This window comes from Mugil cephalus, chromosome 14 (assembly GCF_022458985.1).
Source record: "Mugil cephalus isolate CIBA_MC_2020 chromosome 14, CIBA_Mcephalus_1.1, whole genome shotgun sequence".
In the NCBI taxonomy this organism is placed as follows: domain Eukaryota; kingdom Metazoa; phylum Chordata; class Actinopteri; order Mugiliformes; family Mugilidae; genus Mugil; species Mugil cephalus.
Window position 1 is genome coordinate 15,211,459 of NC_061783.1, and position 15,038 is coordinate 15,226,496.

The 15,038-nt window shown below is 40.3% G+C and overlaps 1 protein-coding gene across 3 annotated transcripts; it reads right to left on the reverse strand.

Annotated features, from left to right (window-relative positions):
• Positions 1-477: 477 nt before the first annotated feature.
• LOC125020156 lies at positions 478-14,548 on the reverse strand. 3 transcript variants are annotated; one of them, XM_047605445.1, is made up of 5 exons: positions 7,474-7,738; positions 5,728-6,586; positions 4,289-4,483; positions 3,971-4,193; positions 478-1,745 (listed from the first exon to the last, which is right to left on the reverse strand). In XM_047605445.1, the coding sequence occupies exons 2-5, from the start codon at positions 6,449-6,451 to the stop codon at positions 1,553-1,555; spliced, it is 1,335 nt and encodes a 444-aa protein (XP_047461401.1). In that variant the 5' UTR covers positions 6,452-6,586; positions 7,474-7,738; the 3' UTR covers positions 478-1,552. The 3 variants fall into 3 exon arrangements, 2 of the variants coding, with proteins under 2 accessions (XP_047461401.1, XP_047461402.1); XM_047605446.1 differs by having other exon boundaries at positions 7,369-7,511; XR_007114173.1 differs by lacking the exons at positions 478-1,745; positions 3,971-4,193; positions 4,289-4,483 and adding an exon at positions 13,910-14,548 and having other exon boundaries at positions 6,467-6,586; positions 7,474-11,680.
• Positions 14,549-15,038: the final 490 nt, after the last annotated feature.

Here is a 15,038-nt window from a genome sequence, read left to right on the forward strand (position 1 = left end):
TTTGAACATTAGGTTTGATCTGTTGATTCCTTTATTCACCCGCTGCTCCTTTCATGCCAAAAGGTTCATACCAGAGTGAGGTGGTAAAAAAAAAAAATGAATTCAGTGGCTCTCAGACTAGGGGAACAGGGCTAAAATGACCAGGTGTGGACGTATGGAGTCCAATACAATAGATGCTAAATTGATATTGTGCAATAAAATCCAGGTCGTGTTTTGTTTTTTTGCTTCGGTGAGATTGTTAATAATTAATGAAACTGATTACAAAAGGTGGAAGCAGATTAAAGAAGTGTAGGTTTGCACTAATCTCGCAGGCTAATCATTTATTCTGATGCAACATCTGTTTGGTATTTGGCCTTATCAGAAGTAACACGCTGCTACAGGTTTTATTTTATTGGCCTGTGCAGCCACAAGACCAGTAGCGCACACGACAAGCACCGCCCTCAGTCACCAGAAAATCTCTGAGTCACCAGCCGCAGGAACGTGTCTCATGATTTATTGAACTCATTCAAGGTCCCACATATTGATCACATTTTCTATCAAGCTCTCATCAGTAGTAGATGGAAAAAAAAAAAATATATATATATATATATATATATCCTTCAGCAGAAAGAAAATAGTCTCTAAAAATAGCACGGTGGCTTATGTTGCTTTAAACAGAGAAAAGCTTTTGATCAATAAAACAAAGATACAGTTTCAGGTATAAATATAAAGATTTACCACTGGGACTGGTAGTGTGACGACAAATTAAAACTGAAAGAGTTTACAAAACAACTAATAGTTCAACCTCATATTAAAAAAAAAAAAAAAATCCCATCCAAACGTGGGATGCTTTCAGACTCTTTGGCATCAGACGTGGCAGTTTAAAAAAAAAGAAAAGAAAAGAGTAGCTTCACTAAATGGGTAAACACGCTCTAAACAGAGGTGATCCTCGGAGGACATCCGTAGTTTTAATTTACACGCACAGAAGAGCTTCAACGTAAACTTTACACTTCCTGTCAAGCCATCAAGTTAATGTTGTCTCTGCATTTCATTACACAGCAAATACACTCATTCACCCACAACCTAGTTCATATAGTTGATTTCTTTGCGCTCAGGTCAAACAAACTATTGAATATACATATAATAATAATAATAAGATATGGAAACTATTTCCACTCAGAAAATGCCCTGTCTCCTATCATATTTATTGGTAGTTTCTGTTTACATGGGATCAGAGCTGGATTTGGTCACTTTAGTCACAAACTCACATCTTGTAGCAGCTGCTTCACATTCACTGTTGTGAAACAGACACAGAAAATATCACAAAAATTATTATTTATTTCATCCGTGGAAAACAAATTTCTTGGATTTTCCTTTGATTATGAGGCCCTGAGTTTGTCTGGCCGAGCTGTAAACCATCTCCTGATGCATCCCTCCCAGAAAGTTAATGCTCAGGTCGTCGAAACCCGCACTTCCCGTTACCGTGGTAACGGCGGGTGTCGACGAAAACCCACCAGAGCGGAGATCTCCAGGTAAACGTGCTTCAAAAAAGCACCCTGTGACGTCGCCCTCTCTAACCCCACCAGCGCTGCCTGGGAGGCGGGGCCACCGTGGGCGGGGCCACGTCGAAGACCGAGTCGGGTCCGATCGACACGCACACGTAGTAGAGGTTGGTGCCCAGCATCGCCAGGATGGGGAAGAAGGAGAAGCCGAAGCCGAAGGCCCTGATGGTGCTGCCCAGAGACAGGCAGAGCCAGTAGATGAGTCTGCAGCACGAAAAAAATAAATAAAAACAAGTTAGAGGAGACTTCCTTGACAGAAGATCTGATCACCCTGTCTCTCTTTGCAGACGACGCCGCTGTTTTTAGTGCAACCGTGTCGCTATAGAAAGAATAAAATGTAGCTCATTCAAATAAGAATAAACTTTCTTTTTTTTTTTTTTTGAAAGTTGCACATGCTGTGTGTACTCTTCCATACTTGCACAGGAGCCCTCTAATTACTATTATCTCAGCGTTGTTGGTTATGTTGAAAATCAAACATCTTTATAGTGGATTCAGTGAAAAGTCAGAGGTGTCCATCAAGCTCTAAGCTCCACCCCCTCATACCTGCCTTCAACCAATCACGGTTCGTCTTTTACTAACACTCAGACCACACGTTTCTGGGGATTTCTCTCACTTAATCTCTTCTGTACACAACAAATATAATCTTACTTCCAAATTGAAACAAAGAGAGTGGCAGAAGCAAAGCATCGGGTGAACTGTTTGACCTTTCTGTGTTTAAAATTATTTATTTTTTTCTGTAGTGGAGGTGTAGATTGTGAAGAATGAGGATAGGATCAAAAGATGCACAATTACTGAGAAGCTGCCATTAAATTTAATTTAATTTAAGAGTACATCGTATCAATGAGCTGTACTGATGCTCCTCTCTCTCCCATATGACTTGTTTTCTTAATATGCAAAACATCCATAGAACAGAGTTTGGTTTGTAAATGTCAGACTTCCTCATCCATGGACCTGAAACTGCACAAGTGATCGGACAAGTTTTAAACCCAGACTCTCGGTTTAGATTTCTGAGGACGAAGAGAATAAATACAAACAATGTATGAATAATCCAACAAGTTACAACAGGGAGAGACACAATGTGTAATAGGCTAAACATCCGTTTTTTAACCGTACACTGTGAGAGCTTTAATCCTTCCTGGTCACTGGTGCGGCTTCAGTCGTGGAGGAATGTTCGTATTTTTTTCAGACATTACGATTGAACCGAGTTTCTTACTGACAGAAATTAACTACTGACAACTTGGAAAGGAAATGAGCAACCTGCCATTTTCCAGCCGTGACTCACCCATGTACTCACTCGACAGACAAACAACACAGGAAACAAAGCAGTATCTGTCTGTCTGTGAGATTGATCCGTTTGTCTCTTATCTGCTCCGTGCATGTTTCAAAAAGAGTCAAAGTTCAACCGCATGCACCGAGCATAGACTCAAGCAGCAATTCTCTGCAGCCTTGTTTGAAACAGACTCAACAGTTTATGATGGGCCTGAGCTTTGAACATGGTGACTGTGGGATTTCAGCTGTTTGCAGTTTATAGTCTGGGATTACATCCACTCTTCTCTGGAGATGACACGTTGTTTCACAAAGACATATCAGACCAAAATGGGATGGATTAAGATAAGACCGCACGGCCTCAACAGAGGATGAAATGCAGCGGGTTCAATGAGCCGTTGCTTCTAGTTTCGAGTGAAATCGTATTTGCTGCAGCTCCCTCCTCTAATACGTTTCATAACGCTCTACATTTCCATCAAGGGGCGGAAACACGAAAGCCTCAGCTGTTTGTGTTCAGTGCTACATGGAGACTGTCAGCATGCTAGAACGCTGGATTCTGTTATATGGCAAACGCATCCAACGTTAGCATGTTGCCGTGTCAGAATATTTAGCACAAAATGAACACGTATTAAGCTGGCCCAAGTCTGGGCCTAAAAAGGTGCACTTGAACACATCACAAAGAGTAGCAGTAGACTGTATTAGGAGCAAACAGCTAGGTTTTAACTGCATGCCATAAGACAACTCATATCTCCATCCTCCTCATCCACAATATTGCAATATTTCTTTCCCTGTAAAAAGTCCTGTGCAATATGTATTTTTTTCTTTCTATACAATGATTATAAATTTGACCTGATCTGACCTTTCCTGAATTAGACCGATTAGCTGCTCTATAGTTCATTCACTGTAGATGTGCCTGTTGTGAAAATATTTCAGATGTCTAACTGTGTTTTTTTACATTTTCTTTGTGGAACAATGAATCCAGCTCACTCCAAAAGTGATCTCGATAGACCTCCATGCTACAGCGCCCAGCGTTACACAGAAAATAAGCATCTTTAAAACCCCGGGTTCATTCGTCACATCTGAAACGATCGACTGAACATGTAAAGGCTTAAAGCGGCTTTAGATCCTGAACACAGAACCACTTCCCGCTGACCCCAACGTACCTGCCGAACACGAATACGATGGTGAGCAGTGGCACCAGCTTAACCAGGTCCTGGCTGATGTAGGTCGACATGACGGCGAGCTGCAGGAAGTAGAAGAGGAAGAGAGCCAGCGACTCGTTGATGTAGTGCCAGTGCACGGCCACCTCTCTGTGCAGCAGCTTAGTCTGGTAGAGCGGCTTCACGGCGCCGTGACGCAGCCGGGCCAGACCCTGGACCACCACACCTGCACACAGACAAGAGGCGCCATCAAAGGCTCGTTGGGTCCAGCGCTTTCGACGCGCGGCAAACAACATAACGAAGGAGGTATGAATGTCTCACCGAGCATGACGGGGATGACAGCGAAGAAGGAGCATCGGAGCGTGTACAGAACCCTGAGGGGGGAGCTCTCCAGCACAGGTGAATCAAAGGGAAGGAGAACGTAACCCCCCCACACCAGCAGAGGGAAGAGAAGCCCCGCAGCCACCGTGGCCAGGACCAGCCTCACCCTCTCGCCGCACAGGTGCTCGCACATATCTGGGGGAGGAAACGAGAACAGGAGACTGTCACAGCTTTAAAGTGTTGATGTCTGCGACTCTTCGCGTGGAGAGACGGGGGAAAAGGCAACCCCGGAGTCACGGCGCGATTCATCTCCAGGCGCAATTACGCGTCATTACGTGTGATTAAGGAGAGGAGAGAGCGGCGCGTTTAGCTACGGGGGTTAAATTAGCAGCCTCGTCTTCTGACTGAGGGAAAACACTTGAACCTGGACGAGAACAAAAACATGTTAGATGGCGAAATGGAAAGTTGTTTGTCTCCAAAAACAATTAAACAAGAAATCCACTTAAATTATCTCAAATTTTCTGGCTGCGAGAACTAAGACACAAACTCCACGGAGCAAGGAGCAGATTTTGAGAGAAAAAGAAAAAAAGAAGAACCAAAAATAATTGGAGATCAAACATTTAAGAGCATTTTTTTTTTCTTGATATTACACTTCGATTTAAAAGCAGCTAAAAAATAAGAAGGTCAACAAGATAGGCAGGATAAGTAACTGTTTAAATTAGCATCAATTTGGCTGGTTTGCTTTCCACTGACACCTGAACGCACCATCATTACTTTCAGCTTTATTGCAGCTTATTGCATGCAGCTGTGTGTCTTTATATGTGTACATTTATATGCAATTATACCTCAGTGATAAAAACTTAACAGGTAGACTTTATGGTTTTATTTTATATTACATTTTATATATTTAAGTCATAATCAGCTAACTGACCACAGACCTGTACTGGTGGCATCACCGTACCAATGAGCAAATTAAAAACTTTAATTCCTTCTTACATGAAAATTGTACGATAAAATTGCAACGTTGTTCTTCCAAAGTTGTTTCACCTCCAAATTTGTCATCGACAAAACTTTTTAACTTGAGACTAAAATTAAGTTTTCCGTTAGATACAGAGGAGCTTCATGCATCAGTGCAAATGTTGACACGTTAAAGTACAGTGTGATGGAAGCTGCTCTCTCAGAGCATCGTTATGATAAATGTTTCAGTCGTAGTTGAGGCTACTTCACTTGTTTTTTTTTGTAAGAACTGAAAGCAAATAGCAACAGCTAATAAATTAGCCGCTTTCTTGTCTCACTGTTTCACAGAACATCTGAGGGCATCTGAAAGAAAATTTTATATTCTTATGATGATTGTTAACCTTCTCCACAGATGTTTTACTTTTCAGAATAAGAGCCTGATTAAACAGTAATAAAACAACAGAGTCCAGTTTGATACTCACACATCTTGTCATCCTCTTGCCCCCAGTCGGAGTAAATCTGGACGGCTGAGTCAGGCTCCATGTACGGCTCCCTCTCCACCTCCTTCTCTATGAAGGGCCGGCGCTCCTCAGGAGCTTCTCTCCCTGATGGACTCAGGATCATGACGTTTGGAGTGAAACCAAGACCACTTTTCTCCATTTTTCTCCACTCTTCTTCCTCCTCCTCATCCTCCTCCTCTTCGTCCTCTTCTTCCTCCTCGTCATCTGCGAGGGAGCCGTCGCCTCCGTCGTGCCGGTGCTCCTTGATCTCGTCCTCCCTCCACCTCTCACCCTCGGGCATGCTCTCCCTCCACTTGGCTTTGCCCTTTCTGTCGCTCTCCGCCTGGCTCTGCTCCTCGGACAGGTCCTGGCCGTCTGCGCTGATCCCCGTGTCCCTCTCGTCAGCCTCTGAAACATCCTGGTCTGACCACGCTGCTTTGTCGTGTTCCCTTGGAGGCCTCTTGTCTCCCGGCCACGGTAAAGTGCTCGGTTCCAGATGAGCAGACTTGCTCATTTCTTCTTCCTCTTCTTCATCCTCCTCCTCATCTTTTTCCTCTACCTCCTCCTCCTCATCTTCACTTGTCTCTTCACTGTTCTCCTCTTCAGGCTTTTTACTTAGTACTGCATCCACTTGTGGCTCCGCTGTTGGAGCAGCCGCTGCCACATCCTCAGTCAAATCTGTGCTTAAACCGCCCGGACCAGACATCCTCGGGTTTTTTTGAAATAAATCTTCACACTTTGTTTTCCGTCAATACCTGTTGTAGTGAAAGAGCCTCGACCGTTAACAACGCTTCCTCCAGCTTCTAAAAGTCATGTTTGGTCACATGTGTTGTTGACTCCCCTGTGAGAAAATGAGCAGAGGAGAAGAAAAAAAAATATGTCTGAAACAACACACGACAGGAGACAAAACCAATCAAAGTTCACTGTTTATCATGGGTGTGTTGCTCTATAAGGCTGCAACCGTGTCCCTGCACAGTGCATGCAGCGTGTTCGAGCTTTGTTTTGTGTGTAGAAAAAAAGAAAAGAAAAAGAGAGAGAGAGACAAAGTCCATTGAATGGCGGTAACTCACTAGGAATGGGGAAGAATGAGACTCCCAAAAAAAACAAAACAAACAAAAGAGTGAATAGAAAACCTTGTGGCTAAATCCTGGCTGTACCTGCTCACTGGCACGAGATAACAACATGGCTCCAATTCTTGTTTCTACACCTCTTAGTGTGAAAAGACAAACCTTTAAACTATTAATTCGCTTTATTATGTATTAATGTGGTGAATCTTTGTGGCAATAAACAGCAACGCTCATAAAATACCAGTCACACATTCCCCAAAGACCAGTTCCGGCATTAAAAAAAAAAAAAAAAAAAAAAAAAAAAAACGCTGGAAACTTCAACAACACTCTCTGCGTGGGGCAAACAATGTCTATAAATATTTATTTTACTCAGGATTTATGGTGTGGCGGTTGAAGGTTTTACAAGTCTCCTTTAGCCACTGTGGTGTAGCTACTCAGGCCTGTTCCCCCCCGAGGAGATTAGTTTATGGCTGAAGCCAAAACTTGTTTCGCAACTTCGCGTCCGCGACTCAATCTCGTATAACTTAATGCTAATAAACGTAAAACGCTGACCTACCTCGTTTTTAATCCGCCGCGTTAAAGCAAAACAATTAGTAACTTGGCGCACAGGTCGCTGTTTAAGTCGTTTCTCAGAAGCGAAGGTAAAGAAGTGAAAAGTTACCTGGCAGGTGCGACCAGGTGATCGAGTATCAACAGAACCGGAAGCAGCACCGAGGTCTCACTCCGCCGGTGTTTCCGTGAACCGAAGATCATCGCCGCTTCACAGGTCACAATTTATCCTATTATCATTTTTATTTTTATTTATTTATGTTTTTTTTTGAATGTGTATGTTCTATAAACTTCTTTAAAGCCAATGTTACATAACATACAAAGAAAGCTAAGTCAAGTGAAACCGAAAAGACCAAAAAAAAATTTATTACATTTTTTTTTAAAATAGATCACTAAAATGTGACATAAATATTTCCTTCTGTTTTAATTTATATGCTTGTATTTATTTTATTTTTCTATTTTCAACTAATGGGTCAAATGTTCATTGTAACAAATGCTACAAAAAATATAAAAAGAAAAAAATGTAAATAAATAAATAAACAACTATTGGGAAATTCATTGTAATGCAAATGAGAATTTATTAATTAAATGGACAGTTTTAATAAAATCCAAAGGTTAATAAATAGAGAATTACTTAAAGCCTTATTATTATTACATATTTGCCAATTTAGGTGCATTTAATGTCATATTAATGTATTTCTTTTCGATTTGTCAAACTATCCTGTTAAATAGTCCTAAATGTTTAACATGTAAAGTTATTGTAAAGTTATTGGAGGAGAAGGTCTTAGTCATGTGAGAGAAAATGTAAAAGACTAAAGCAAATATTTTATGTTTTTTACTTCACAGATCCAAACTAAGTCTGTAGTGATTCATCTGTCAGAATACACCCATCACTCCAGTGTGACGCGGTCGTATCAGTGAGGTCACAAACATGCCTGCTGAGGGTGGAGCTGCTACTCCAACTAAAATGAATAACTAACTAAAATACGGCATTATAAACTGTCTGGAGACAGACAATGAAAACAGATCAAAACATCACACCACAGCATGGGAAATAAAACGGCAAGATTTTATTTCAACAATTTAATCTCAACAAATATTCTTTTTTTTTTTGAAACACACACAAAAATAATGTCCACTTAAAATGATGCCAGGTCAAATTTAAGGTGATGTTTAAACTTTAAGCCACATTCACTGTGACTCAAAGAATTTGGCATTTATATATTTGTCAGTAATGATGATGGTGAACAAGTCATGTTACTTAATACAAGTTACTCAAAAACAAGTCAATTCTTGTCTAAATGCTTGATTTTAATCTCATGAGTCCCAAAATATATATTTATATGTAAAAAAAAAAAAAAAAAAAAAAAAAAAAAAGGCTTCACAGTTACACTCTTAACATTTAGAGAATAATGATGGTAACTTATTAGTAGCACAAAAAGAAAGAAAGAAAAGGAAAGGTACGTAAAGCAGGAAGGTTTTTTGTCCTCTCGCGGAATGAAATTAAAAAAAAAAGAGTTGAGGGGCTGATCAGTGCAGGACAATTTAATGGAAGGTACATTCAAAGCTTTGGCAATTAAGGCAAAACAAATATGAAGCCATGATCAACTGTGATCAAATGTCAGGGAGAAAAACCATGACATCATTTAAGTCTGTAAACTGTCCTCACAAACACTCAAGAGTCCCAGAAAGACTAACATTATAAAAAAAATATTAAAAAAAAAAAAAAAAGGAAGGGGAGTTTATTAATCTCAATACAGTTTTGGTGATTAAATACAGGTTAAATAAATTACATAAAAAAAAAACATTAAAATCACACCAACATCTGGAAAAACCGTTAAAAATTCACTCTTGGGACGTTACCTTCATTGAAAAAATATGCTGCGTTAGTCCAACACTGAGTAAAATTTCTTGTATGCAACAGACCGTTCTGGATCAAACCTGCTATAACTGATCTCATTTAAACCACAACACTGGTAAAAATCATAAAATATGTTGCCTTCAAATAGGATTTTCTGTACCATGTTGGCCAAAATATGAGCAGCGCCCCCTTGTGGTATTTGCGACTTCGCAGAAAGTTTAAATTGTCAGTGATGTACGAGGTCACAGGTTCAGTCTCAAGGCAGCGTCATGAGACCAACGTCGTTGTTCAAAGTGTCAGTTATAGCAAATTTAAAGAAAATGAAATAAGGAAACCAAAACATTCCATCCATATTTTAATCTTGTAATCACAAACAGATCTTATTAAATGACAAATATGGGTTTAAAAAAATGCCTTCCCTTTCATTTCATGTACAATTATACGAGTCAAGGGGATAAACATAAAAAAAAAAAAAAAAAAAAGATTCAGGGCCTCTAATGCAATCTGCCAGTCATATAACCATTTTTTTGGCCTTTTTTTCCCCCTCCAAGTCATTTCCCGGCATTCGTTTTACTATAACAACTAAACTGACACATACTACATCTGAAAGCTGAATCAAAGCTGAAACAGTCTATAACGATTACCTCCATGTGCCAGTTCTATCATTAGTACTTCTGCTTAGTCAGATGACGGAAATGAAGTATTTAAAAAATAAAATCAAGCACAGTAAAAACATGAACAAGTTAGTCAGAAAACAGAAGGACTGCTGAATGCCTAGGCTAGCCAACGAAATGTTAAAACATGTGTTTTTTTTTTGTTTTTTTTTTTTTTTTTTATTGACAAGAATGTCAGCAATTACTACAGCATGTTTTTTGGTCAGACTGGGACTGTTCATCAAGCCTGGTTACTAACGTCAAAGCTTACGTCCTGATCGATGAGAGTTTCTTCTGTCTCGTCTCCATGTTTAACGGGCACCGTCTCTGTGATCTGCTCCACGTCTTTTACCACCGACTCTGCTTCGTTTTCCACCTCAGCAGCAGCAGCAGCAGCAGGTGAGTTACTCTCCGCTGCTTTCGAGTGGTTGGGGAGTGTGCTGTCGAGTTGCGTTTCCTGGTTGGCTTTGTTTTTGTTGGGCGACCCTTTGGGACGGCCTCGTTTCCGCGGTGTCTGGGCGTCGCCTTCAGATTCTGCAGTACTCGGAGGGGGGTCCCTTTTTCCCGGAGGTCCTTCGGGGTTGTGTGTTGTGGATGGAGAGCTAGAGCTAGGGACGGGCTTGCGCAGGTGAGCGCCTTTCTTAGAATCTGACTTGCGAGGTCGGCCGCGCCTTCTGCGAGGGGCTGGCGGGGCTCCCTCTGGAGGTTCGACGCGAGGGTATTTCCTCGGCCTCCCCAGAGGTTTCCATACTCTTGGCTTTTTTGGCCCCTCGGGTGGCGGCAGAGGGTGCTTCCTCGGCCTTCCCCTTTGGCCTGGTATTCGTCGTGGTCTACCACGCCTTATGACCGTGACGATTAATTTCCGAGGCCGGCTTACCGTACCCTGCATCCTATATGCTGCTGGTTTCTTGTTCAAAGAGCCTTTCGGCCGACCTCTTCCCCTCTTAACTGGCTGAGAGCCGTCTGGGGCAAGCTGTTGTTCTACGCTCTTCTCCTCAATAATTTTTCTTGGCCTTCCCCGTCCTCTCCGAGGTGGTGTTGTGATGCCATTGGAAGTTTCCTGTGTTGCCTCTCCAGAGTTATTCACCTCCACCTGCCCGACCTGACCGCTCCCTCTTCTCTGTGAGTTTGGGCTTCCATCAGCCTCTGCGTCCTCCTCACTGCTAAGCTCCTTCTCCGGCCTGGATTTCTTGTTGAGTGAGCCCTTCGGCCGGCCTCGTTTTCTAGGTGTTACGTTACTGCTTTCGTCTTCCTCCCCGCTTGTTAAAGTTTCTGCTTTGCGCTTTATTGATCCTTTAGGGCGCCCTCTTTTCGCAGGAGCATTAGAGCCACCGTTAGGCAAGTCTCCAGCAGCAGCAGCATCGTCAGCCGTGCTTATGCTGGGAAGTTTTCTTGGCCTGCCCCTTTTTCTAGGAGAATGTTCTGTCATTTCACTGTGCTCAGCATCGGCCTGTTTCTTGGACCCTTCAGGCGTTTGCTCAGAGTCGTCAGCGTCGTCACCTTCTGATCCTCGCTGCTCTGTGTGTTTTGTGTCCGAGAGCTTCGGGCGCCCTCTTTTCCTGTGGAGCGGCGGGGACCCGCCGTTGGAATTGGCCGAAGTCAGCTCCATTAGGTTTACATCTGTAACGCAAACCTTCAGTTTCTTGGAGCCTTGCGGCCTGCCCCTTCCCCTTTTAACCGGACTATTGTTGGAAATGTCTGTACTGGTCTCTCCTTCATTGCTCACAGGGTCTCCTTGTTCAGTCTCAGCCATCTTCACTTCCTCATCCATACTTGAAAGTATGGTTTGCTCCTCTTGGTTGCACCTGTTTATTGAACATACAGAAGCACAATTAATATTTGTTAAACAACCTTTTAATGATTAGGTTTCACTCATTATACTGTTTTTAATTTTTCGATTTTCTATTTGAAATTATTTTTAAATGTAATTTTTTTCTTGTCTAAAGACCATAATTGTTTATCTAATACACACCTAAATATAATTATTGAGATTCACTTGAATATATTTATTTCTTCCTCACGTTGATGATCTTTAATTTGGTAAAATGCATTTCTTCTTTCAAGTTAAAATTTAATAACATCTTACAAAACTGTTTTCTCCTGTTTTAAAATAGTTATGATGTACACTTGTGCATATTTAGGGTGATATTTCCCATTCACAGCTTCTAATCTGAATTTTCCAGTCCACCTTAAAGGCACAACTTTACAGATGGAAGTGTTCAACCACTTTCAAATTAATCCATGAAAAAAAAATACTAATTTAAACAGCAAGTCTTACAAAGTCCAAAGAAAATTCAAATATTACTGACAGAAATATCTATAAAAAGCACTTGGAAAATGTTTGAGTTGGAGAAAAAAAATCCCTTTAACAACAGTATAAGTATAAACAAGCTGAATGCAATTGATAGAGGAGCTGGCAGGACTTCTCAATACAGAGCTGGTTTGAATCTTATCTGAACTACTTTGTGTTAGATTTTACATCTGAAAACGTGCTGCGGTGTACCCCAAGGATCCATTCTCAGACCTCTTCTGTTCACCGTCTACATGCCCCAACTAACTCAAAAAAACTAATCATTTATAAGTACGTAGACCATATACGCACTTATAAACACCTCAAGATGATTAGACATGCATTAGTGTGTGCCACAACCACAACATTAAAAACCACCATTTTTATTATTATTTTTAACCCATGAATTATGAGAACCTTAGTCACAATTTTCTTTCCTGTGTGTTTTTATTCCTCTTTAGCCTTATAAAAAATTATGCAATTGAATTTTTTTTCAAGAGCCCATTTTTCATAAGGTAAAAAACTGTCCACTCACATGACTAATTACAAATTTCTCCTAGTATAAAATAAATATCCAGAAACTTTAACAATTATATTAATTCTTAGATGCTACTTGAAGTCGGCATTTTTTTTTCAGTGGTGCACTTCTATTGAAGTATTGACACAAAATTCCTGAGGTACTTGGCATTTCAGGCTCTCTGTCGGCCATCTTGATTTTAGGTAAAAAAAATTTTTAAAGATTGTACTTCCAATTGGTGGAAGTGTATGGAGTGTGGTTGTCCATACACGGATATACACTTACAACACATATACACGTGAATGGCTGTCCACTATAGTGACCACTAACTATGCATGAAACAGTTAATGTACTGTATTTGATGTTTCAGGTTGACGTTTAACATCTGGCCAAGGACAGCGGATGAAGACTAGCCTCTTGACCAATTCTGCCTCATTTATGACTTACTTTTCCTATAATTTATCATTCATTAATATGTATAATCCCTGACATATAAATCAATAGAATAAAATAAAAACAGGGGTAGATAAGGACTAAAGCCTAAAAATGTTGAGATAGCTTTTTTTGTTGTTGTTATTTATTATACCTATATAGTATTATTTACACAATCAAAGTTAATACAATTTATTTATGAGGATTTCTAACACATTTTAAAATTCAGGTCAACTTGTAAATTATTTTTAAAAAACGCCCCCTACGTGTTATACCACTTTTAAGGTGGTCCGGGAATTTCCACTAAGATACTGTGAATAAGAAGCGAGTCGTGTTGACGAGATGGGGTTTTACGGCTATGTCTATTTTCTGGACAACATCTTGTAAGGGCGGGAAAGTGAACCAGCTCAACACTCACTCAGGATGCGTCCTCGTGAACGTGCACATATGAGATTGCTGCAAGAAAATTACTGCATTTTGCGTTTATAAACGAGTTATTTACACATTTAAACATCTGCAACTTGCTGAAATAACCGCATACACTCAATGCATTCCCCGCTGTAAATGAAGAGCAATAGGTTAATTACATTTAAGCCCTTAAACAATTGCTATGACTGTGGAGCAGATTGTTTTCCAGGTAGTAGTCAGCTTCAAAATCGACGGCGATGAAAATAGTAGCAAACGACATGAAGCGGATAAAACACTGCAACAAACACAGTGCTCGTCTCCTCTTAACGAAAACATCTGCAAGATTTTGCCTTATTTTTTCATAAAATGTTGATTCAGTGGACATACCGTAAAGTGAAAGTGCGCGTTTATTGTTGCTGTGATGGCTGTTCAAATTTGCGACCGCTTCCGGCCGTCCGTCCCGTTCAGAAGGCTCCGGCAGAAACTAGACGGAGTTTTAGTTCCGACCTGGTAAAGACTCACAGCTGTGTTTATTTAACACCCTAATTTAACTTATATTTAATTTAATTATTTAGCTATTACACATACTAAACTACGTCGATATACGTTATACTATTTATATACGTGTGTATGATTTTGCGAATGCATGTAAACTCACTTGCCACTTTTTAGATAATCCAAAAAAGTGAGTTGCAAGAATAATTCAGTCATACCTCCACAATGAAAACCCTGCTGAATTAACCACTCTCTCAGTTATTTTAAACAAATACTTTTTACCATAACCTAGCTCGATGAGTAACTTTGGCTTTCATCCTTTATCATTTATCTTTTATTCTCTTTTGTCTCTTTTACTATTTTTTATTGTTTTTATTTTTAAAAAAAATTGGGCTTATCATATTCCATCACTGTTTTATTTATTATTAAATGTATGTATGATTATTTTGTACACCCGTACACCACTTTGGTCAACTGAGGAAGTTTTAAACAGTGCTTTAGAAATAAACTTTGACTTGACTAACCTTCGTGAAGTTGTACCTAATGAACTGGCAGGTGAGTGTACACCGGATTTGAACTTGTGCATCTTCTCACCATGGACGGGGCTCACTTTCACTGCTACAAAGTGTGTCCTGTGTGTAACTCTGACTTGTTGAAACTACACTATCAGACAGAAACTGGCACCTCCCTAGAAATAAGTTACATTAATTTATAATATTTGCCTCAGCAAGTGAAGTGAATGGTGTCACCCATACAACGCAATTAAACTGTTTATTATAAAGTTTGAATTAAGAGTGTTTTTAGTAAAAAACAAAAAAAAAAAAAAACTCAGCACCATGACTGTGGCTCAGCTCTGCCCTCTACAGACCAGACTGTTAAGTGTAAATCATTACTGGGGCAGAGTGGTGAAGGGAGAAAACATTACATGTTGCATGTAAAAGAGCAACAAGGCTCTCAGCAAGACTAATAATAATAATAGTTGTTGTTGTTATCATCATAATTATATCATCCATGTGAGACT

Excerpts from the sequence above, each read along its gene's own strand:
- LOC125020156 (XM_047605445.1), bottom strand. The coding sequence starts at position 6,451 with ATGTCTGGTCCGGGCGGTTTAAGCACAGATTTGACTGAGGATGTGGCA. Across the intron at positions 4,484-5,727 it reads GCAAGAGGATGACAAGATGT|ATATGTGCGAGCACCTGTGC; the intron begins GTGAGTATCAAA and ends TTCCTCCCCCAG. Across the intron at positions 1,746-3,970 it reads ATCGTATTCGTGTTCGGCAG|ACTCATCTACTGGCTCTGCC; the intron begins GTACGTTGGGGT and ends TTCGTGCTGCAG.